Genomic DNA, 26,089 nt, shown 5'->3' on the forward strand with positions numbered 1-26,089 from the left:
AGGAGCGATCTGGTAGTAGATAGAAAACTTGCACCTCGTTATCACTGAAGATCCACCGAAGACACATTGTGGGCCATACAGACAAAATTCAAAGAGAGCTGTACAAAAGCCATCTGCATTTCACATCCCAGGCTGTCCAACAGGAGTCTGCTTGTCTGCTAAGACAAAGAGCCCCACAGCCTTCCTTTCAATTCTTAATGGCTGAGACATTCAACAATCTCAGGGATACCCGATGAGGGATACAGGTCCTTTTTCAAACGCAGTGTGGAGAGATGTGGGTGATGTGACATGGCCTCTGGTTTGTGAAACCAGTAATATTGCCTTGCTGTACTACACAGTCTCAGTCTGCCGTTTTAACATTGATCCAGCAGCATCACATACAAGGGGCTCTGGCCCAGATTGGACATCTGGCTCCATCTACACTGCCTCTGCTGGACATTCTGTACCATCGGCAACAAGACTGATTCATCTCCTATTTCATTGTGTGAATTCAACACCACTCTGCTGCCACCTCTGCTGGGTCTCCTTGAATTTGGTCTCCCTTCTGCCAGATAGCTCCTTTTGTTCAAGTTCAAAGTGATTAATGTGGGTTGTGGGGGACAGAGATTCGTAGTTGGAGAGGGAGAAGGATGTTGTCTGATGGCTATGCATCTAACCTGACCCAGACAGGGAGGGGCAACACTTGAGGGACTCTCGATTCTCCCCATTCCATAACTTCCTGATGGATCATGGAGATCCCACGATTTGCAGCATAGAATCACAGAATGCTCACAGCACAGAAGGAGACCATTCGGCCCATTGTGTCTGTCACCTCTCAGTAAGAGCGGCTCAGCTAGTGCCACTCCCTTGCCTTTCCCCCATAACCCTGCAAATTCTTTCCCTTTATAGCATTTACCCAATTCCCTCTTGAAAACGGCGATTGAATCTGCCTCCACCACACTCTCACCAGAACCTTCCACATCCTCACCCATCGCTCTGTAAAAAAAGGTTTCCCCTCATGTCGCCTTTGGTTCCTTTATCAATTTGAGTGTCAATGTGTGCGTGACTTTAAGGAGAAGCTGGATACGTCCATGAAAGAGAAAGGAACAGAGGGATTTGCAGATAGAAAAAAAGACTTGTATTTATATAACACCTTTCAGGGCCACTGGAATTCTCGATGCATTTTGCTGCCAATGATGTACTTTCTGAGGTGTAGTCACTGTTGTGATGTAGGAAACATGGCAGCAAATTTAGGCACAACCGGATAGGGACATATGAACAGGAGTAGGCCATTCAGCCGTTCGAGCCTGCTGCCCCATTCTATAAGATCATGGCTCATCTGCTTGTAATCTCAACTCCACTTTCCTGTTTCACCCCCATAACCCTTGTCGCCTCTGTTAATAATATGTCCAACGCTGCCCTGAATATATTCAATGACCCAGCCCCATTGCTCTCTGGGGAAGAGAATTCCACAGACTGAAGACCCACTGAGAGAAAAACATTCTCCTCAATTTCCGTCTGAATGGTGGACCTCATATTGATAAACTGTGTCCCCTGGTTCTAGTCTCTCCCAAAATTGGAAACAGCCTCCTGATTTTTACCCTATCAAATCCCCTCAGGATTGTAAATGTTTCATTAAGATCAGCTCTCCTTCATCTAAACTCCAGTGGGTACGGACCCAACATGTTCAACCTTTCTTCATAAGAGAAGCCCCTCATCCCAGGAATGTGTCGAGTGAACTTTCTCTGAACTACAGCTAACACAATTATATCTTTGTTTTTCAAACAAGGTGAAGATGCAGTGTACAATAATACAGATGTGGTCTCACTAAGGCCCTGCATAGCTGTAGCTTCCATTTCCCCTTGTGAGAAATGCTAATATTCCAGTTGCTTTCCTAATCACTTGCTGTACCTGCACACTAACTTTTTGTGATTCCTATACCAGGACACCCAGATCCCTCTGTAACACTGAGTATTGTAATCTCTCTCCATTTAAATAGGATACTGCTTCTCTATTCCTCCTGCCTTATACTCCATCTGCAAATTTTTCACACTCATTGTCTGTACCTATTTGTAGACTCCCTACAACCTATCGACAATTAACAAAACCCCAGAAAGAGCAGTGTGATAATGAGCAGAAGATCTGTTTTTGTGCTGTTGTTCGTGATTGAGGGATAAATATTGACCAGGACACCGGGACAACTCCCCTGCCCGTCTCAAACATAACAACTTTTAAATCTAACCAAGCAGGTAAACTGGGCCTCACTAACATCTCATCTGAAGGATGGTAACACCAACACAGCAGCAATACCTCAGTATTGCACTGCAGTGTCAGCCCTGAGTGTAGTCCTCCAGTCCTGAATGGGGGCATGAGCCCAGAACCTTGGAACTCAGAGGTAGGAGTGTAACCCACTGAGCCCTGACAGTGAAGGTGAATAAGACTGGGAGGAACCATGTGTGAAGCATCAAAGCCATAACAAAGCCATCTTTAGGGCAGCACGGTAGCATTGTGGATAGCACAATTGCTTCACAGCTCCAGGGTCCCAGGTTCGATTCCGGCTTGGGTCACTGTCTGTGCGGAGTCTGCACATCCTCCCCGTGTGTGTGTGGGTTTCCCCTGGGTGCTCCGGTTTCCTCCCACAGTCCAAAGATGTGCAGGTTAGGTGGATTGGCCATGATAAATTGCCCTTAGTGTCCAAAATTGCTCTTCGTGTTGGGTGGGGTTACTGGGTTATGGGGATAGGGTGGAGGTGTTGACCTTGGGTAGGGTGCTCTTTCCAAGAGCCGGTGCAGACTCGATGGGCCGAATGGCCGCCTTCTGCACTGTACATTCTAATTCTAAATAGACCAGGTGGCCTGAATGGCATGTTTCTTCAATATCTATTCTATGTCATTTCAATCAATGAAACATTTCAGACTTGGAATTGTCAAATCCACACCTGGGATTTGTTTGGGTGCGATGCTGAACGTGAACTGTTTTGTAAAATAATTTCAGCTGAGAGTCCCTGAATGAATGAGGAGAGATCACAAACAGCAGTTCTTAAAGATACACTGATAACCCAGTAAATCAGAGTTCCAACTGATCCCACATCAAGGAGATGATACAGGGAGTTCAATGCAAATATGGTTCATTGGACTTAAATCCAGAGCATTAAACTACAGCCCAGTTACAGTGGTCTCTAACATCAGCAAAAAATGAGCCCCAACCTTTCAAATGAATAAGGTTTGGTCCTGAACAGCAGCAACAACAGCAGAAACCTTCTCCCTCTTAACCAATAAATCTCTGTCACCTACACACTCCCTATTGATTGTGACACTAATTCATCCCACTATGTTATCTTGCTTTTCCCCAATTCTTCTCCCCGAAAGGTTCTGACTCTCGGGTTCAGTTTCACATTTACCGATCGCCCTTCCCAATATGTAATCTAGGTATCTAAATCTTTACACCTGAAGTTAAGAAACTGTTTTGCTAAGGGGGCGTCACAATCAAATCCAGTGACCACCCATATGTCCATTGTGTCAGAGTGACGCTTTTCATTCCAATCCCAGGAGACTGGGATCCGGGTGAGCAATGGTGGCCGGGCCTCCCACAATGCCCCACGCTGGGTAAACCTCTCTATCCGCCGCACGGGCGGGCAGCCCGGTACTGAACGTCCAAGGGAGAGGGGCAGCTGCGCATGTGCAGGATACTGCTAATCCTATTGGCCAAATTGTCCGCGTTCCAGTGCCACGTGACATCATTGCGCATTGTTTTCAGGCAGCCGGCAACCAATGGAAAATATTGGAGGCCGGAAGGACTCTGGTCCCCCAGCCAATCAGAGCGCGGGCTTTGTTTGAACGAAGTTTGACCTTCACACAGACTGAAACCTCCTTCTGTCTACAACATCTGTGAGTCAAAGACTTTATTTTCTCCCCTTTCCATTCATTTTCTTATTCTGACCTTCAATTGGTGATTTGCAGCAATTGAAGGGAAAGAAAGGGAAACAAGTCTGTATGTTAAACACACTTTTAGGAGCAGAACACATTTTTTTAGGGGCAGCCTGGTAGTTAGCACAGTTGCTTCACCGCTCCATGGTCCCAGGTTCGATTCCCAGCTTGGGTTGCTGTCTGTGCGGAGTCTGCAGTTCTTCCCGTGTCTGCGTGGGTTTCCTCTGGGTGCTCCGATTTCCTCCCACAGTCCAAAGATGTAGAATCATAGAATTTACAGTGCAGAAGTAGGCTATTCGGCCCATCGAGCCTGCACCGGCCCTTAGAAAGGGCACCCTACCTAAGCCCACTCCTTCACCCTATCCCCGTAACCGCATCAACCCTTTTTGGACACTAAGGGCAATTTATCATGGCCAATCCACCTAACCTGCATATCTGTGGACTGTGGGAGGAAACCGGAGCACCCGGAGGAAACCCACACAGACACGGGGGGGAACATGCAGACTCTGCACAGACAGTGACCCAAGCCGGGAATCGAACCTGGGACTCTGGAGCGGTGAAGCAATTGTGCTAACAACTGTGGTACCGTGCTGCCGTGTGGGTTAGGTGGATTGGCCATGCCAGATTGCCCTTAGTGTCCAAAAAGATTAAGTGGAGGTTACTGGGTGACAGTTACGGGGATAGGGTAGAGACATAGGCTTGAGTAGGGTGCACTCTGTAAGGGCTGGTGCAGACTCGATGGGCCGAATGGCCTCCTTCTGCACAGTAGATTCTATGATTTTTAGTCCAGTAATATAGACATATCTGTCTGGACAGCCTGCATTTAAATTTTCATGTTTCTGTGTCCAGGACAGGAAGCAGTGAGCATGGATCTGTCAATCAGCCTGAATCAGCACCTTCAGGAGAATTGGGAGGGTGAATATTAGATACAGCAGAGTGAGAATGGAGGGAGAGTGTGTGGGAGGGAGATTTACAGCTTTTGGGGAATGAGAGGGGAAAGAATGTTCCAGAGAAACTAGAATTGTTTGTTCTGGTCTCTATCCTGTACTGAAAGTGATAACTTTTGTGTATTGTTTATCCAGGATATTAGAAGAGGAACAATTACAGACCGAAATCTCAAATGTGTCTCGATCTGATAGATTCACTCGTTTCCTTGAGACCGGAATATCATCGGCCTTTGAAGCTGGAAGGAGAAATGTTTTCTGTTCTGTCTGCTTCAAAAGATTTTATTCATCAGTGTGACTGGAAAAGCACCAAGACACACACACTCGAGTGAGAGTGTTCCAGAGCGCTGACTGTGGAAAGAGCTTTAACTAATTATAAAGCAGAAGACATTTATCACATTCTTCACAGCGGGGAGAGACCGTACATGTGCTCTGTGTGTGGATGACGTTTGAACTGATTGTCCAACCTGCAGAGTCACAAATGCATCCACATCATGAAGGAACCTGTGCAAATGTGGTGGGTGGGAAGGGTTTCAGATCTGGGGCTGGTTTAGCACACTGGGCTAAATCGCTGGATTTGAAAGCAGACCAGGCAGGCCAGCAGCACGGTTCAATTCCCGTACCAGCCCCCACCCCGAACAGGTGCCGGAATGTGACGACTAGGGACTTTTCACAGTAACTTCATTTGAAGCCTACTTGTGACAATAAGCGGTTTTCATTCATTCATTTTCATTTCATCTCCATCTGTGCTGGAAACGCATCGTCGCTTTCACACCGGTGAGAGGCCGTTCACCTGCTCCCTAGGTGGGAAGGGATTCACAGCCCCATCTAAGCTGGAGATTCTTTGCCGCAGTCACACTGGGGAAAGGCCGTTCATCTGTCCTGAATGTGGGAAGGGATCAGTCATTCATCCAACTTACCGACACACTGAGGAGTTCATACTGGGGAGAGGCTCTTCACCTGCATTGAGTGTGGAAATGAATTCACTCGGTCAACTTATCTACAGATACACAAGCGAGTTCACACCGGTGAGAGGCCATTCACCTGCTCAAGTTGTGGGAAGAGATTTAGGAATTCTTCCAACTTAGTGACACATCAGCGGGTACACACTGGGTGAGGCCATCCGTCTGCTCTGAGTGTGGGAAGAGATTCAGTGATGCACCGGCCCTGAGGACACCATCGAGTTCACACTGGGGGGGGGGGGGGGGGGGGGGGGGGCAATAACTTGCTCCATGTGCAGGCAGTGATTCACTCAGTCATCCAGCCTGCTTGTACACCAGGTCACTCACACGAACGAACGACCCTTTAAATGCTCGGAATGTGGGAAGGGCTTCAAAAATGCTGTGGTTCTGAGGGTCTACCAACGTATTCACACCGAGGACAAACCGGTTAGCTACTCTCACTGCGCAAAGAGATTTAAAATGTTGTCCGGTATTCTGCGACATCGGCGAGTTCACACCGGGGAGAGCCTGTTCACCTGCACTGTGTGTGGGAAGGGATTCACTCACTCACGCCACCTGCTGGCACACCACGAGTTCACAAGTGATAACAATGGTTGGATTCAGATGCGTTTCTGCTTTCAATTGGAGAGACTGGAGCTGATTAAATTTCTCTCTTTAGTGTGTAGGTTTATGAGGGCAGAGAACGGAGCCACTTGGGACCAGGCCATGCTGGCTCTGTGTAGAGCAAACCAGTCAGTTCTATTTCCCCGTTCTATCCCTATATCCCTGCAAGTTTATTTCCCTAAAGTATTGATCCAAATTCCATTTCTAACCATCCTGTCATCTAGGCTTCTCCCGGCCTCATAGGAAATGGGTTCCAGCTCATTACCACTCGGTTTAAATGCACACGTAGCTCAGAGTTCACAGGAGGCCATTCTGCCCAACCGGCTCATGCTTTGGCCGAGCTATCCAATTAAAACCATCACCCTGCAATTTTCCTGTCCGTTCAAGAATCTGTCCAGTCCCCTTTTGAAAGACAACAGTTGAAACTGCTTCTTGCGCTGTTTTCAGGCACACATTCCAAATCACAACAACTCGCTGTGTTTTTAATCAAATCATTCAGGACACAGTGTGTTTGGATTTTCACAAGAGTTTTCAAAATGGTGACAAATATATGGGTATCACAGAAGTTGAAGATTGAATTTTTATTAATCATCTTGACGAAGGAATTGAGTGTAATATATCTAAATTCCTGGACAATTAAAAATTTTGCACAGGACGTCCTAAAATGTTTCACAGCCAATGTTTAAGGGCACCACGGTAGCACTGTGGATAGCACAATTGCTTCACAGCTCCAGGATCCCAGGTTCGATTCCTGGCTTGGGTCACTGTCTGTGTGGAGTCTGCACGTTCTCCCCGTGTGTGCGTGGGTTTCCTCCGGGTGCTCCGTGGAGTTTCCTCCCACAGTCCAAAGATGTGCAGGTTAGGTGGATTGGCCATGCTAAATTGCCCTTAAGTGTCTAAAATTGCCTTTAGTGTTGGGTGGGGTTACTGGGTTCTGGGGATAGGGTGGAGGTGTGGACCTTGGGTTGGGTGCTCTTTCCCAGAGCCGGTGCAGACTCGATGGGGCAAATGGCCTCCTTCTGCACTGTAAATTCTATGTTCTATGTTCAATGAAGTGTAATCACCATTGTAATTTAGCAAACTGTATGTAGGCTTCGGTAATCAATTCTAGTTTTAAAATCAATCACTTTAATAACGTATTCGCTGTCATAAATAGGTCAAGGAAAATAACATAGATGAATGTGTATTTTTAAAAATAACATTGCACCTAAATGTTCCGAGAAACAGAAGAGCCACCAGATATTATTTGAACTAAGAGAATATTTCCTAATTTTAATAAACTGCATGACATCATATTCTGTCAAAGTCTGTCAAGAATAAGGCTCATTGCTGAATCCACTCAAGATTAGTCAGAAAGAAAGCTATTGTTTTCCACAAATTGTCTTTTTGAACCATCGTATCTTATATTAACCAAATGTATCAATTGAAGATTAGTGTATTAATTAACGACTAGTCAACTCACCACCGCTCGTGGCTGTGCAGCCTCTATTGTGCCTGTAATGAAGCAGGACGGGACTATACGCATTTATGGAGATTTTAAAACAACCATCTGGTTTTATGTGCGGATCAATACATGCTGCTGTTGTTTGAGGTTTTGTTCACCGGCCTAGCAGGAGGACAGAAATTCAGTAAAATCGACCTAACGCAGGCCTATCTGCATATGAATTTTGAGGCTAAATCTCCACATTTGCTCACTATTCTAACAGAAGGCAGCTAAGAAGATGGAGGCTATCATGGAGGATCCATGACCAATGAATATAACATAGTTAAGATCATTCCTCGGTTTAATTAACCAATATGAGAAATTTGATTCAAAGCGAGCAACCCTGCTTAAACCATGACCTAATTAGTTGTGCATAAAACAGGCATAGCCATGGACACCAGAGTGCGAAAAAGCACATCAGTCAGTTAAAGAAACACTGAAGAATTCAGGAGTGTTGGTCTATTTCAACCTAAAGTTACCACCACAACTTACCAATGATGTCTCGCCGTACGGTGTTGGGATGGTGGTGTCACACATACCACCTTCAGGGGAAGAAAGGCCAATAGCTTTTGTCACATACCTTAACAAGTGCTGAATCAGATTACGTCCAGTTGGAGAAGGAGGGACTGAGTATTATTTATGGTGCGAGAAGATTTCACCAATATCTCTGTGGTCGTCACTTCACATTGCTAACGGCCCACAGGCCCTTAACTATTTTGGGCCACAAAAGGTTTTCTTTCATTGGCAGCAGGGAGACTTCAACCATGGTGTTACACATTGACTTTGCAGGGCCATACGAGGGGCACATGTTGATGGTTGTCCTAGATACACACTCCAAATGGCCTGAAGTGGTCCTAATGAAATCAACAACTGCGGAATAAATCATCGAAAATCCCAATGCAATTTTCCCACCAGATTTGGGAAACCAGAACAAATTGTGAGTGATAATGGTCCACAATTCACAGCTCAGGAGTTTGAGAACTATCTAAAGATGAGTGGTATCCAACACATAAAATCAGCACCTTACCATCCATCCACAAATGGTTCAGCCGAAAGGTTTGTCCAGTCCTTGAAGATGCACTGAAAACCTTCAAGGACCAACGTTCATTAAATTGCCGTCTAAACAGTTTCTTGGCGACATCTCGCAACACCACACACACGACAACTCAGAGTTCCCCAGCTTTACTACTAGGGCAGTGGATGTTGTCCATATGGACTTCAGTAAGGCCTTTGACAAGGTCCCTCATGGTAGACTAGTACAAAAGGTGAAGTCACACGGGATCAGGGGTGAGCTGGCAAGGTGAATACAGAACTGGCTAGGTCATAGAAGGCAGAGAGTAGCAATGGAAGGATGCTTTTCTAATTGGAGGGTTGTGGCCAGTGGTGTTCCACAGGGATCAGTGCTGGGACCTTTGCTGTTTGTCGTACATATAAATGATTTGGAGGAAAATGTAACTGGCCTGATTAGTAAGTTTGCAGACGACACAAAGGTTGGTGGAATTGCGGATAGCGATGAGGACTGTCAGAGGATACAGCAGGATTTAGATTGTTTGGAGACTTGGGCGGAGAGATGGCAGATGGAGTTTAATCCGGACAAATGAGGTAATGCATTTTGGAAGGTCTAATGCAGGTCGGGAATATACAGTGAATGGTAGAACCCTCAAGAGTATTGAAAGTCAAAGAGATCTAGGAGTACAGGTCCACAGGTCACTGAAAGGGGCAACACAGGTGGAGAAGGTAGTCAAGAAGGCATACGGCATGCTTGCCTTCATTGGCCGGGGCACTGAGTATAAGAATTGGCAAGTCATGTTGCAGCTGTATAGAACCTTAGTTAGGCCACACTTGGAGTATAGTGTTCAATTCTGGTCGCCACACTACCAGAAGGATGTGGAGGCTTTAGAGAGGGTGCAGAAGAGATTTACCAGAATGTTGCCTGGTATGGAGGGCATTAGCTATGAGGAGCGGTTGAATAAACTCGGTTTGTTCTCACTGGAACGAAGGAGGTTGAGGGGCGGCCTGATAGAGGTCTACAAAATTATGAGGGGCAGACAGAGTGGATAGTCAGAGGCTTTTCCCCGGGGTAGAGGGGTCAATTACTAGGGGGCATATGTTTAAGGTGAGAGGGGCAAGGTTTAGAGTCAATGTACGAGGCAAGTTTTTTACGCAGAGGGTAGTGGGTGCCTGGAACTCGCTACCGGAGGAGGTGGTGGAAGCAGGGACGATAGTGACATTTAAGGGGCATCTTGACAAATACATGAATAGGATGGGAATAGAGGGATACAGACCCAGGAAGTGTAGAAGATTGTAGTTCAGTCGGGCAGCATGGTCGGCGCGGGCTTGGAGGGCCGAAGACGAGAAGGGAATCCCAAAAGGTGCTTTTTTGGACAAGGAGAGCAGGTTTTGGTGTGCAGCTCCACCACCAGCGAGACGAGGGTCCCTGTAACTGTGTTGTCTGAAACTGGCCCTGTCTCCTACACTGTGCAAACTGAAGATGAGCGAGTGTGGAGACGACACAGATCAGTTGTTAGTGACACCCATCAATGTGCCAGTACCGTGTGTGCTAGAACTACCTCAGGATGAACCGCCATCCATACTATCTGATCATGTGACTGCGACTTCTGGTCAATCCGCGGAAACCAAGATTGCTGAAGAACCCCTTGCTGCTCCTAATCTTCTGTCTGCAAAAAAGACTATAACACCTTCCAGGGGAGAGACATCTTCTGAAGACCCGGGGAGGACATTCAAGGGTAAGAAGAACCAAATCCCTTCAGTGAGCAGGCAACCAGGGCAGAATAGACACTCGCCAGATCGTCTTTCCTATTGACTGTATAATTCTTTGCCTGCCCTTGTGTATATGTTTTGATGATGTAAATGTACTTTTTTTGATTTGATTTGATTTATTATTGTCACATGTATTAGTACACAGTGAAAAGTATTGTTTCTTGCATGCTGTACAAACAATGCATACCGTAAATAGGGAAGGAAGGAGAGACTGCAGAATATAATGTTACGTTGTAGCAAGGTGTAGAGAAAAGATCAACTTAATACAGTGATTGAGGCTTTCTTAACCGGCTGAATTTTAGGGGGGTCGGTTCTATTCAGTTTTGTCCTGGGTGCTCAGAGGTTCACTGAAGGGGCTGAATTTTAGGGCAGCCCGATTTCGTGTAGCAGCAAACACCAAAAGGCTCAGAATTGTAAATAGCATTTGGGATCAGCCAAACATGGGGCGAAATTCTCCCCCAACGGTGGGATGCCCGGCGACTGGCGCCAAAGCCGGCGCAAATCAGACGGGCATCGCGCCGGCAAAAAGGTGTGGAAGTCTCCGCATCTTTGGCGGCCTAGCCCCAACATTGAGGGGCTAGGCCGACGCCGGAGGGATTTCCGCCCCGCCAGCTGGCGGAAATGGCGTTTGTTACCCCGCCAGCTGGCGCGGAAATGCGGCGCATGCGCGGGAGCGTCAGCGGCCGCTGTCAGTTTCCCGCGCATGTGCAGTGGGGAGAGTCACTTCCGCCTCCGCCATGGTGGAGGCCGTGGCAGAGGCGGAAGGGAAAGAGTGCACCCACGGCACAGGCCCGCCCGCGGATCGGTGGGCCCCGATCGCGGGCCAGGCCACCGTGGGGGCACCCCCCGGGGTCAGATCGCCCCACGCCCCCCCCCCCCCAGGACCCCGGAGCCCGCCCACGCCGCCTGGTCCCGCCGGTAAATACCAGGTTTGATTTACGTCGGCGGGACAGGCAATTCCTGGGCGGGACTTCGGCCCATTCGGGCCGGAGAATCCAGCGGGGGGTCCCGCCAACCGGCGCGGCCGGATTCCCGCCCCCGCCCAATCTCCGGGAGCGGAGACTTCGGCGGGGGCGGGATTCACGGCGGCCAACGGCCATTCTCCGACCTGGCGGGGGGTCGGAGAATGACGCCCATGATCTCCGAAAAAGAGGAAAGAGAAAGGGAAGTGGAATGAGTCGGGTTTTGGGATAAATACATTCTGCATCCCACAACCAAACTGTGGAGCAGGCTCCCCTCAATAAGTTCACAGCTGATCTGATTGTAACCTCAACTCCACATTCCCACCGATCCCCCGATAACCTTTCACTCCCTTGCTTATTAAGAATCTATCCAGCACTGCCTTCAAAATAGTCAAATCTAGGATTTAGATTCTCACCAGCTGATTATGGGAGGAGGTGGTGCGGATTTCAATTGTGTAAGGGAGCGAAGGTTTGACAGGTTCAGCCTTAATTTTCACAGTAACTTCATTGCAGCGTTAATATAAGCCTACTTGTGACCCTAATAAGGCCAAGGAGCCGAATTAGGCCACACGGCCCATCGAGTCTGCTCCACCATTCAATCATGGCTGATATTTTCTCATCCCCATTCTCCAGCCTTCTCCCCATAACCCCCGATCCCCTTATTAATCAAGAACCTATCTATCTCTGTCTTAAAGACACTCAGTGATTTGGCCTTGATCGATAATGTCCAATTAAATCCGCTACGTTGATGGTGGGGCTTGTCCCTACCGGCCATGTCGTTAGTGTCCGAGGCACGTGGGCCTTCCCAAATGAGGAAAACTCAAACGCAGCAAAGAGTTCCACAGATTCACCATCCTCTGGCTGAAAGAATTCCGCCTCACATTTGTTTTAAAGGATCGTCCCTTTAGTCTGAGATTGTGTCCTCTGGTTCTAGTTTTTCCTCCAAGTGGAAACATCTTCTCCATGTCCACTCTATCCACGCCTCGCAGTATCCTGTAAGTTTCAATAAGATCCCCCCCCGATCCTTCTAAACTCCAACGAGTACAGACCCAGAGTCATCAACCGTTCCTCATACGACAAATAAAGGGTTGAGCAAGTTTAATGGGCCAAATGGCCGACTGCAGCTCCTATTTGTTATGATCTCGGTGTCCAGGACAGGAAGCAGTGAGCAGGGATCTGTCAATCAGCCTGAATCAGCACCTTCAGGAGAATTGGGAGGGTGAATATTAGATACAGTGAATGGAGGGAGAGTGTGTGGGATGGAAATTTACAGCTTTTGGGGAATGAGAGAGGAAAGACTGTTCCAGAGAAACTAGAACTGTCTGTTCGGAGTTTCTATCCTGTACTGACAGTGATGTATTTTGTAATTTGTTTTTCCAGGAATTATACAGTCAAAAGGAGGAATTACAGACAGAAATCCCAAACATCACATCTTGTTCTGACAGAGTCACTTGATTTTTTGGGACACACACACCCGAGTGAGAGTGTTCCAGAGCACTGACTGTGGAAAGAGCTTCAACCAGTTACAGAGCTTCACAGAGGGGAGGGACTGTACACGTGTTCTCTGGATGAGTAAGGCTTCAATTGTCTAACCTGGAGAGACACAAGGAGACCCAAAGCATGGAGAAACAGTGGAAATGCCAGGACTGTGGGAAGGGATTCAAAGCTCCACCTGCACTGGAAGCTCATCGGCGCATTCTCACTGGGGAGAGGCCATTCAGCTGCTCTCAGTGTGGGAAAGGATTCAGTCAGTCATTCACCCTGTAACACACCAGAGGGTTCACACTGGGGAGAGGCCATTGAACTGCTCTCAGTGTGGGAAGAGATTCAATCAGCCAGCCTGACGTCCCACCGGCGGGTTCACACGGAGGAGAAGCCGTTCACCTGCTCTCAGTGTGGGAAGGGATTCAGACATTTATCCACCCTGCGGAGACATCAGCCAGTTCACCCCGGGGAGTGAGCATTCACCTGCACTCAATGTGAGAAGGGATTCTGTGTTTCCTTGTACCTGCTGAGACACCAACAAGGTCACAAGTGATTACAGGGGTTGGATTCTGCTGTTATTGTTGCTATTCTCAATTACACCCAGAACAGCATTGTGTTCATTCTGTCAGTTGGTCAATGGGGAGGGTCGGAGGGTTTCTTTCTGCTGGACTGGCCGGTCTCACGACTTTGCCTCCAGTGGGCTGATGCTCTTGAGGCTTGTGGCAAATACTTGGCTTCAAATTTCACAAGGATCACAGAGTGAAAGGGTGTTTGGAAGGTAGATGACAGACAGTTCCTGTTTCTGTTTGAAACCCCTAAAGAATGCAGGTTTAGATGAAGATAGGCTTTGGTGGTTACATGGTTCTGTCTCAGAAGGAAACTGTCAAGCTATGAGGAACAAGTTGTCTGCAGTTGAATGGGAACTTACAATAAAATATGTAATGATACAATCGCAGTAAAGGAATCATCACATATTTACATAAAATATAGATTCCTTTAAGAAACAAAAATCCAACAGGAAAAGTGACCAACCGTGGCTAAAAAGAAAAATTAAAGATTCCATTAGGTCAAAGGAAGAGGCTCATTAATCGATTACAGATTTATTGCTTCACTGATTTATTGGTACCTTGAAGAATCGATGCAGTATAATTCTTAAATTCAGTATACATACAGACAGAAAATGGAACATCCACAAGGTTAAGTCATTGTTTCAGATAAAAATATGAGAATTGCTGTACAGCAACTTAATATGTGTAAGAATCTAACACTGTTTCAAGAAAAGTTGTATAAAAGCCCTCGTAATGAATAAACCATTGTTCTACAAATACATGTAGTAGTGAAAAAGTATTGCAGTCTTAGCAACACAAACATATACAAAATGTAGCAAAACCTCAGCAACAAGCAAGGTTAATGCAGAACATCTTGGGGGCGATTCTCCAATATTGGGCCCAAGAGTTTGCGCCATCGTGAACGCCGTTGCAAACCGGGCCCGGTTACATACGATTCTGGCCCCCATAGGGGCCAGCACGGCGCTGGAGCAGTTCACACCGCATGCACGCGCAGTTGGGCCAGCTGAATCCTGCGCATGCGCAGTTGGGCCGTGCCATACTGTGCATGCACGGGGCCTTCTTTAGCGCGCCGCCCTCGACTCAAGATGGAGTCGGTGTTCAGGGTCCGGCCACGCCAGAAAGTAGGCCCTGGGAGGGAGTTGAAGAGGAGGCAAACCCATCCACCCACTCCAGGTTCTGTCCTGGATGTGATTAACAGCAGGAATAGCAGCAGAATCTAACTTGTCATCACTTGTGAACCCTTTGGTGTCTCAGCCTGTTGAACGACTGAGTGAATCCCTCCCCACAGTGACAGCAGGTGATTGGCTTCTTTCCGGTGTGAACTCGCTGGTGTCTCCGCAGTGTGGCTGATGTTCTAAACCTCTTTGTGCAGTGAGAGCAGCTGAACGGTCTCTCCTCAGTGTGAATGCGCTGGTGGGACATCAATACCTGAGAGCTTTTAAACCCACTCCCACATTGGGAGCATTTAAAGGGTCTCTCATTGCTGTGAGTGACATTGTGGCTCAGCAAGTGATGACCGAGTGAATATTTTCCCTGTCGGAGAGGTGAACGGGCTCTCCCCGGTGTGACCTCGCTTGTGTTTCATCAGGTTGGATGAGGTTCTAAAGCTCTTTGTGCAGTGAGAGCAGCTGAACGGTCTCTCCTCAGAGTGAACGCGCTGGTGGGACATCAGTAGCTGAGAGCTTTTGAAACCCTTCCTGCAGTCAGAGCATTTAAAGGGCCTGCTCTTGGTATGAGTGACATTGTGTTTCAGCAGGGTGGATAATCGAGCAAATCCCATATCACACACAGTGCAGATGAACGGCTTCTCCCCGGTGTGAACTTGCTGGTGTCTCTGCAGGCTGGATAACCGAGTGAATCCCTTCCCACAGTCAGAGCAGGTGAAAGGCCTCTCTCCAGTGTGAACTCGCTGGTGTGTCTGCAGGTGGGATAACCGAGTGAATCCCTTCCCACAGTCAGAGCAGGTGAATGGCCTCTCTCCAGTGTGAACTCGTTCGTGTCTCCGCAGGTTGCCAATGTCAGTGAATCCCTTTTCACACTGAGAGCAGGTGAAAGGCCTCTCGCCAGTGTGAACTTGTTCGTGTCTCCGTAGGTTGCTAATGTTATTGAATCTCTTTTCACAATGAGAGCAGATGAAAGGCCTCTCTCCAGTGTGAACTTGTTCGTGTCTCCGTAGGTTGCTAATGTTAGTGAATCCCTTTTCACACTGAGAGCAGGCGAAAGGCCTCTCTCCAGCGTGAACTCGCTGGTGGATCTGCAGGCTGGACAACTGAGTGAATCCCTTCCCACAGTCAGAGCAGGTGAATGGCCTCTCCCCAGTGTGAACTCGTTCATGTCTCTGCATGCCGCCAATGTCAGTGAATCCCTTTTCACACTGAGAGCAGGTGAAAGGCCTCTCTCCAGTGTGAACTCGCTGGTGGATCTGCAGGCTGGAAAACTGAGAGAATCCCTTCCCACAGTCAGAGCAGGTGAACGGCCTCTCCCCAGTGTGAACTCGTTCATGTTTCCGCAGGCTGCCAATGTCAGCGAATCCCTTTTCACACTGAGAGCAGGTGAAAGGCCTCTCTCCAGTGTGACTGCGTTGATGCCTTTCCAGCTCGCACGGGGCTCTGAATCCCTTCCCACAATCCTCACATTTCCATGGTTTCCCCATGGTCCGGGTCATTTTGCGTCTCACCACGTTGGACAAGCAGTTGAAGCCTCGTCCACACACAGAACACCTGTACAGTCTCTCCCTGCTCTGAATGGTGAAGTGTTTTTTCAGGCTGTGTCACTGGTTAAAGCTCTTTGCACAGTCAGTGCTCTGTAACAGTCTCACATGGGTGTGTGTGTGTGTCCCTGTGCTTTTCCAGACACACTGATGTTTAAAATCTCTTGAAGCAGACAGAATAGACAAACATTTCTCCTTCTAGATTCAAAGGCCGATGATCCCAAGAATTGAGTGACTCAGTCAGTTCTTGACGTGATATTTAGTTTGAGATATTGGCCTCAAACTCCTCTCGTTCTAACTGCCTGCAAACGGATTTTACAAGAGTAATCATTGTCAGGACAGGATAGAACATAGAACAATACAGCGCAGTACAGGCCCTTCGGCCCACGATGTTGCACCAAAACAAAAGCCATCTAACCTACACTATACCATTATCATCCATATGTTTATCCAATAAACTTTTAAATGCCCTCAATGTTGGCGAGTTCACTACTGTAGCAGTGATAGAAACTCAGAACAGACAATTCTAGGTTCTATCGAACATTCTTTCCTCTCTCTTTCCCTGAAATGCTCTAAATCTCCATCCCACAAACTCTCCCTCCATTCTCACTCTGCTGCATCTAATATTCACCCTCCCAATTCTCCTGAAGGTGCTGATTCAGGCTGATTGACAGATCCATGCTCACTGCTTCCTGTCCTGGACACAGAGACCTGAAATGTCTATATTACTGGATGAAAAATGTGTGTAATATACAGATTGTATTCACTTACTTTTCCTCCCAATTTTCCTGAAGGTGCTGATCAACAAATCTAAACTCACTAAAACCTGTGCAACCGTAGAGAATCTCAATATAAGTACATTTACTGATTAGTGATCGGGAAATTCTGAGGAAGAATTTTATTTAGTCATGGAGTGGTCATGACAGGGAACTCACTGCCCACAAGGGTTGTAGAAGTCGAGATGATCAATAATTTAAAATAAAATAGGATGGTCACTTGAAGAAAATAAACTTGCAGGGGAACAGGGATATCGAGGGGGAATGGGACTGACTGGATTGCTGTACAGAGAGTCAGCATTGACTTGAGTTACCAAATGGATTCTGTCAGTGCTGCAATGACTGTATGACTGGAAATATATAATGTAGGTACAGTACTATTTACAAAACTAGAAATAATAATACATGTATTTTATTACAGAACCATCAACAATATATATAATACATATCATATAACAACACTAGCCATATCTCTGTCCATTATTAAATTTTTTTAAATTAATTTACGGGATGTGGACAATGCTGGTCAGGCCAGCATTTATTGCCCATCCCCAGTTAGCCTTCCGAAGTAGTGGTGAGTTGCCTTCTTGAACTGCTGCAGTCCTTGAGGTGTAGGTACATCCCCTGTGCCGGTTTTTTTTCTTTATAATTTATTTTTTATAAATTTAAAGTACCCAATTCATTTTTTTCCAATTAAGGGGCAATGTCGCGTGGCCAGTCCACCTACCGTGCACATCTTTGGGTTGTGGGGGCGAAACCCACACAAACAAGAGGAAAGTGTGCAAACTGCACATGGACAATGACCCAGAGCCAGGATCGAACCTGGAACCTCGGCACCGTGAGGCAGCAGCGCTAACCACTGCTCCACCATGCTTCCCTACATCCCCTGTGCTGTTAGGGAGGGAATTCCAGGATGTTGCCCCAAGGACAGTGAAGGAACGGCAATATATTTCCAAGTCAGGGTGGTGTATAACTTGGAAACGAACCTCCAGGTGGTGAGGTTCCCAGGTATCTGCTGCTCTTGTCCTTCTAGATGGTGGTGGTTGTGGGTTTGGAAGGTGCTGTCTGAGGAACCTTTATGATTTATTGCAGTATATCTTGTAGATGGTATACACAGCTGCTACTGTTTGTCGGTGGTGGACGGTTTGAATGTTTGTGGAAGGCGATGCAATCAATCAGGCTGCTTTGTCCTGGATAGTGTCGAGCATCTTCTTGTTGGAGCTGCACTCATCCAGCAAAGTGGATCGTATTCCATTACACTCCTGACTTGTGCTTGTAGATGTCTGGTGGACAGGCTTTGGGACATCAGGTGGTGTGTTACTCACCGTAGGATTCCCAGCCTTGGACCTGCCCTGGGAGCTACAGTATTAATATGGCTAGTCCAGTTCAGTTTTGATCAATGGTAACCCCCAGGATGTTGGTTGTGGGGGATTCAGTGATGAAAATGCCACTGAATGTCAAGGGGTGGTGGTTAGATCCTCTCTTGTCTGGAGATGCTCATTGCCTGGCACTTGTGACTCCAGTTTAGCTAGGGCTCCTTGTTGCCTAACACGGTCAAATGCTGCATTGATTTCAAGGGCAGTTACTCTCACCTCACTCCTGGCATTCAACTCTTTCGTCCAAGTTTCAACTAAGGCTGTAATGAGGTCAGGAGCTGAGTGACCCTGGCGGAACCCAAACTGAGCATCCAGGAGCAGGTTATTGCAGAATAAGTGCCACTTAATAGCAACTTTGATGACTCCTTCCATCACTTTGCTGATGATGGACAGTAGACCTACAGAGAAGTAATTGGCTGAGTTGGATTTGCCCTGTTTACTGTCCCCTTAAATGTCCGTCATCTCCTGGGGAAACCAGCCCTTTAATTGTGAACATGAGGAAAGAGACCATCCTTTTAGCCAGACAAATAAATGTGTCAAGCTGAGGGAGCAAAGGGTGTCAATGTCTTTCAGAGAGAGAGAGAGAGATCAGGGCCAAGCTTTCCAGAATCTGCACCCTCCCTGGATTCACTTCCTTTCCCTTCAGTTGCTGCAAATCACCAATTGAAAACAATAAATGGAATGAGGGAGAAAAGAAAGTGTTTTACTCACAGATGTTGGAGACAGGAGGAAGGTTCAGTCTGTGTGCAGCTCAAGCTCATTCAGGGTTGGAGGAACAACAGTTTTGCTCGGAAGAAACCGCCATGTCCAGCTTCCGCATTGGGACAATGGGGAGCTCTGATTGGCAGAGGAGCAGAGTCCTTCCGGTCCTCCAATCTCCCTATTGGTCAACACCTGAGCAGAAATGTCAGCGGAAGTGAGCTCCTCTACACATGCGCAGCTTCCCCTTCCCTTAGACATGCGCAGTCCCGTATCGGGGGTGGGGGAGGGCTTTCACCGACGGCCGGAAATGTCAGCCGGTTGCCTGAAAAACTTGTCTCGAGGATGTGTGGGGGAAGGAGAACAATGGGTGGGGGCGGGGCTCCCGCATCTTCGCGCTGGGCAGTGACGTCACCGCGGAGCGGGCTTATTCCTATTGGTTGATTAAGAGGACGAGCTCCTTTGTGATGTCACAATGTTGAGGTTGGACAATGAGTTTCAGACTAAAACTTCCTCCTCTGGGCAACATCTGGGAGCAAATCAATGTCTCCCCTTTTCATAAGGTCATAAGATATAGGAGCAGAATTAGGCCATTTGGCCCATGGAGAAGAACCCTTCAACCCGATTAAAAATCTGTCTAACTCCTCCCTAAATTTACTCACTGTCCCAGCTTCACCGCACTCTGGGGTAGTGAATTCCACAGATTCACAGCCCTTTGGGAGAAGCAGCTTCTCCTCAACTCTGTTTTGAATTTGCTGCCTTTTTTTTCAATAATCTTTATTGTCACAAGTAGGCTTACATTAACACTGCAACGAAGTTACTCTGAAAAGCCCCTACGCTACACATTTTGGCGCCTGTTCGGGCACACAGAGGGAGAATTCTGAATGTCCAAATTATCTAACAGCATGTCTTTCGCGGCTTGTGGGATAAACTGAAGCATCCAGTGGAATCATAGAATTTACAGTTCAGAAGGAGGGCATTCAGCCCATCGAGTCTGCACCAGCCCCTGGAAAGAGCACCCCACCCCAGCCCACGTCTCCACCCCATCCCCGTAACCCAGTGAACCCACCTAACCTTTTTGGATACTAAGGGCAATTTATCATGGCCAATCCACCTTTTATCATGGCCAATCCACCTAACCTCCACATATTTGGACTGTGGGAGGAAACCGGAGCTCCCGTACAAAACCTCCGAAGACACGGGCAGAACATGCAGACTCCACACAGCCAGTGACCAAAGCCGGAATCAAACCTGGAACCCTCGAGATGTGAAGCAACTGTGCTAAACACTGTGCTGCCATGCTGCCCATCTTATCCTGTGACGTGGAGATGCCGGCGTTGGACTGGGGTGAGCACAATAAGAAGTCTGATGACACCAGGTTAAAGTCCAACAGGTTTGTTTCAAACACTAGCTTTCGGAGCACTGCTCCTTCCTCAGTCTTATCCTAAGACTATTATCTCTCATACTAGAATGCCTGAAAGACGTGCTATTAGTGAATTGAACATTCTGGATTCTTCTTCTGTGTACCCTAACAGGCGCCGGAATATGGCGATGAGGGGAGATTCACAGTAACTTCATTGCCGTGTTTTTAAAAAAATTTAAAGTACCCAATTCATTTTTCCAATTAAGGGGCAATTTAGCATAGCCAATCCACCTAGGCTGCGCATCTTTGGGTTGTGGGGGTGAAACCCACTCAAACACGGTGAGACTGTGCGAACTCCGCATGGACAGTGACCCAGGTCTGGGATCGAACCTGGGACCTCTGCGCCATGAGGTGGCAGTGCTAATCACTGTGCCACCGTGCTGCCCCATTGCAGTGTTAATGTAAGCCTACTTGTGACAAAAATAAATATTATTATTAAGAGGGATAGCCGCTCCAAGGCAGCCTTCAGGACGCGCAACAATGCAGAATTGCTGAGCAGAAACCTATAGCCAAGTTCTGCACACATGAGTACGGCCTCAACCGGGACCTTGGATTCATGTTGCATTACATTCACCACCCCCTCCCCTCCCCTCCCCCCCACCCCCACCATCTGGCCTGGGCTTGCAAAATCCTACCAACTGTCCAGTCACTCTGTCTGGACCTGTAAAGACTTAATTACCTGCAGACTGGCATTCAAAAGTATTGTCTTGCATCATTGACTTTATCTATATATATGTTTCTGGAACCCACCTCTTCATTTGCCTGAGGAAAGAGCTGCGCTCCGAAAGCTAGTGATTCAAAACAAACCTGTTGGATTTTAACCTGGTGCTATAAGACTTTTTACTGTGCTCACCCCAGACCAATGCCGTCATTACCACATTAAAGGGCAAAGTGGCAGCACAGTGACGCAGTGGTTAGTGCTTCTGCCTCACGACGCCGAGGTCCCAGGTTCGATCCCGGCTCTGGGTCACTGTCCGTGTGGAGTTTGCGCATTCTCCCCGTGTTTGCGTGGGTTCCACCCCAATAACCCAAAGATGTGCACGGGTAAATTGGGTACGCTAAAATTTTAAAAAGTAAAAGGGCAAAGTCTATTGATAGTTTAAGAGATACATTCCTAATAAAAATAGTGTTTAGGCATTGTGGTTTCTAGTTTTCTGCAGTAGAATTCATAAAACTTGAAGTTTTTGCCTTATGACTCTTTCATTTGTTCACTGGGTTTAGAATTTATCTTTTAAAGTTACTGATCTTTTCAGAAATCTTACACAGTTGATTTAGAGCTACAAGTTTCAACTCCCCATTAAGCCTCAGGCAACATCTGCCTCTCTATTGCTCATGTCAATGACAGCCCAGCAACAGAGCTGTGCGCTGGAGATGTCGTCACTCCTTGTAGGAGCTGGAATCAGTAGAAAGAAGAACCATAGTTTCTGGTTGAGCTTCGTGTTAGCTGTCTGACCATGATGACCATATATAAATAGCTAACCAAGTAATATGTTGTGATGAGGGTTTAGAAACAGACCCTGGGTAGACAAGTTCATTGAAGCTGTGGGCTTGTCAGCTGGGCAGTGAAACCAGGCATCCAACAACCACAGAGACCTCTAATATTGGACACTGGGTTTAACCCTGTCCTGTATTAAACAGACCTATCTGATACTGGGGGTGATATAGTTAATCTGACCCTTAATTCATTCAATTCCAAAAGTGAATAACATTGTTTCAAGTACAGTGATTACTCTGTTAATCTGTGAATAAAGTGGTGTCAGTTCATGCAGATCTCTGTCGGAACACAATTTCATTACTTATTTTTGTTACTAACTAGGGTGCCTCTCTCTCTCTCTCTCTCTCTTTTCTCTCCTCTCTCTCCTGCCTCTCTCGGTCTCTGGTGCTCCCTCTCTCTCTGGTGCCTCTCTCTCCCTCTGCTGCCTCTCTCTCCCTCTGCTGCCTCTCTCTCCCTCTGTCACTCTCGGCTGCCTCTCACTCTCTGTTATCAGTGCTTAGGAAGGCAGGTGGGATAGTTTCCTTTGGTAACCGAGGGCCAAGAATGTAAGAACATGGAGATTGTGCTGGAATTGATCAAACACCAGTTAGACCACAGCCGGAGCACTGTGGACAGTTCTGATCACCACATTACAGGAAGGATGTGATCACACGAGAGAGGCTGCAGAGGGGATTTATGATGATGTTACCCAGGATGGAGAATTTTAATGATGAGGAACGATTGGAGAGACTGGGGTTGTTCTCATTGGAACAGAGGAGGCTGAGGGGAGATTGAATTGAGTTGTGTGTAATTCTGAGGGGCTCAGACAGAGTGAATATTTCACTCAGCAAAGTCCAACCCCTGCAGTCAAACATGAAGTCGCTGGTGTGTCAGGAAGTGGGATAAGTGAGTGACTCTCTATCCGCACAGAGAACATGTAAACAGCAGCTCCCCAGTTTGAACTCGCTGGTGTGTCAACAGGCTGGAGGATTGGCTGAATTCCATCCCACTCCTGGAACATTTTCCAATGTCCTCTCCCCAATGCCAGCAGGCTGCCTGACTGAGAGAAGCTCTGTCCACAGACAGAGCAGATGAATGACCTGTCGTTAATATGTTGATGCTGGTGTCATATTGATATTGTTCATTCCGGGGACTTCCGGTGACAACACGTCGGTGGATGTCGCACGTTAGGTGGCTCCTGCGAGAGTCTCGGATTTTTGGACATTTATGCCTGGTTTTGGGGTAGTTTTTACATAGGTTGTTGTGGGACGTCATAAGGAGGTTGAGGAATGTCGAAGTCCCAGAGGAAAGGTGCTGGAAAGAAGGGGGCGAGTGAAGGTCCGCCGGCGAGTGCTGCTGTGAGTCCTGCAGGAAGGAAGGTGGCGGGGGCTGGGTCGTCGGGTGGGGCCGCTCCCCTCACCGGGGAAACTCTGACCAAGGTGATGTCAGAGCTTCAGACATAAGTAGATATTACCCCTTTGAACTGAATTGGCCACATTCCTCTCGGAGGTCTGTTCTATTCTCTGAGCCTCACCCATTTGTCCCGGTTGATCCTCGGTCGTCGCTGAAACGGAATCTTCGATGCTTGGTTCTTATTCTCCTTCTGACCAGTGTCCCAGACAGGTCAAATTTACTCTACTTTGAACTGTCTAATGACATTTTTCTTCTAACCCTAGATCCATTCTTCAGACATTGTGGTTAAAGGTGTCAACTCAGGTTCTGCTCGGCATTTCACAATCTTTTCCATCAGTGCATTGCAGATTCTAAATAGGTCACCAGTCAAAAGGTAACACGTCTCATTTCAAGTTGACCAAAACCTTCCCATCATGCCTGCAATCAGTCATTTTAGCACAAACAGGGTCTTATCGCTACAGTGGAGTTTGAAAGGCTGTTTGCCAAGTGTTTGGAGGTTCTTCGGAGGGAGATGCCTGCTTCACTTTCGAGTGGGTGAAGGAGACGATTGCCCTGGTAAAGGCGGCAGAGATGAAGACTTCGGTCGAAGTGTGGGAGCAAGGACAGAAGTTGAAGGGGGGGACTTCCGGGTGCGGCGATGACCAGCTGAGTCGCACGTTTCGGCAGCTCCCTGTGAAACGGACTTTTGGGCTCTTGATAGGAGCCCCAACGGCAATTTTAACGGCTAAAAACACCGTGCGGTAAACCAGGAGGGTGTTCCCCCTGGACACGGATGGAAAAAGGAGAGGAAAGTGGCCGGATTGCAGCGGATCCTTTGGAACAACGGCAAGGAAGGCAAGCAAAAACCAAGATGGCGTCGGAAGGTGGCAGTTTCATATGGGGCCCTGAACAACAAGAGTTCTTGAAATGCTGCGTGGAGGAGATAAAAAAGGAAATGAAGAAAGAGTTGTTGGCCCCGATACTACAGGCGATCGAAGGGCTAAAGGAGGAACAAAAGACCCAGGAGCAGGAGCTTCGGGTCGTGAAGGCGAAAGCAGCCGAGAATGAGAACGATATACAGGGCCTGGTGGTGAAGTCGGAGATACAGGAGGCACACCAGAAACGATGTGTGGAGAGGTTGGAGGCACTGGAAAACAACGCAAGGAGGAACAACCTGAGGATTCTTGGCCTTCCTGAAGGTGTGGAGGGGGCGGACGTCGGGGCATATGTGAGCACGATGCTGCATTCGTTAATGGGAGCGGAGGCCCCGACGGGTCCATTGGAGGTGGAGGGAGCATACCGAGTGATGGTGCGAGGACCGAGAGCAGGAGAAACTCCCAGAGCCATAGTGGTGAGATTCCTCCGTTTTAAGGATAGAGAAATGGTCCTTAGATGGGCGAAGAAAACTCGGTGCAGGAAATGGGAGAACGCGGTGATCCGCGTTTATCAAGACTGGAGTGCGGAGGTGGCGAGAAGGAGGGCGAGCTTTAATCGGGCCAAGGCGGTACTTCACAAAAGGAAGATAAAATTTGGAATGCTGCAACCGGCAAGACTGTGGGTCACACATCAAGGGAGGCACCACTACTTTGAGACGGCGGATGAAGCGTGGACTTTTATTGTAGAAGAAAAACTGGAATGAGTGGATTATGAAAAAGAACGTTTGGACAAAGTGGTGGGGCGAATGGGGGGGGCGAAGAGGGGGTTTATGTTCTAATCCTGCGGTATGGTAACTTTTCTTTCTCCCACAGGTGGTGATGGGGGGAGGTGGGGAGGGAGAGGAGATGGGGCGTTGGCCATGGGAGGCGGGGCTGAGGGAGAGGCGCGGGCTTGGCTCCCGCGCTATGATAATTATGGCGGGAATAGAGAAGCAGGAAGGAGGGGGCGTCGCACGGTGCGAGCCGTGGTCACGGGGGGAAGCCGAGGTCAGCCAGAGTTTGCTGACTTCTGGGAGCAACATGGGGGGAGTAATTACGCTAGCGGGGGGTCTAGCGGGGGGGGGGGAGGGGGGAATTACTGGGTTGCTGCTGCTGGGGAAAGGGGGGAGTGGGTACGGGGGAGGATGGGCGGGGGGGCACCGCCTGGGGGAGATACAGCTGCGTGGGAACTGGGTGAGAAGCTGGAAAAAGATGATGGCTAACCGGCAAGGGGGGGGCGTGGGAAGCCCCCCAACTCGGCTGATCACGTGGAACGTGAGAGGGCTCAACGGGCCGATAAAGAGGGCACGAGTACTCGCACACCTTAAGAAACTTAAAGCAGATGTGGTTATGTTACAGGAAACGCACCTGAAACTGATAGACCAGGTTAGGCTGCGTAAAGGATGGGTGGGGCAGGTGGTCCATTCGGGGCTGGATGCGAAAAACAGGGGGGTGGCTATATTAGTGGGGAAGCGGGTAATGTTCGAGGCAAAGACTATAGTGGTGGATAACGGGGGCAGATACGTGATGGTGAGTGGCAAATTACAGGGAGAGATGGTGGTTTTGGTAAACGTGTATGCCCCAAACTGGGATGATGCCAACTTTATGAGGCGAATGCTAGGACGCATCCC

General features: G+C 48.0%; 1 protein-coding gene across 1 annotated transcript; it reads right to left on the reverse strand.

Annotated features, from left to right (window-relative positions):
• Positions 1–14,217: 14,217 nt before the first annotated feature.
• LOC140422238 (uncharacterized) lies at positions 14,218–19,375 on the reverse strand. Its single transcript, XM_072507245.1, has 2 exons — positions 19,268–19,375; positions 14,218–16,706 (listed from the first exon to the last, which is right to left on the reverse strand). Exon 2 carries the CDS (start codon positions 16,357–16,359, stop codon positions 15,172–15,174), a length of 1,188 nt encoding a protein of 395 aa, XP_072363346.1. The 5' UTR covers positions 16,360–16,706; positions 19,268–19,375; the 3' UTR covers positions 14,218–15,171.
• Between the last annotated feature and the right edge of the window lie 6,714 nt (positions 19,376–26,089).

This window comes from Scyliorhinus torazame, chromosome 5 (assembly GCF_047496885.1).
Source record: "Scyliorhinus torazame isolate Kashiwa2021f chromosome 5, sScyTor2.1, whole genome shotgun sequence".
Taxonomy (NCBI): Eukaryota; Metazoa; Chordata; class Chondrichthyes; order Carcharhiniformes; family Scyliorhinidae; genus Scyliorhinus; species Scyliorhinus torazame.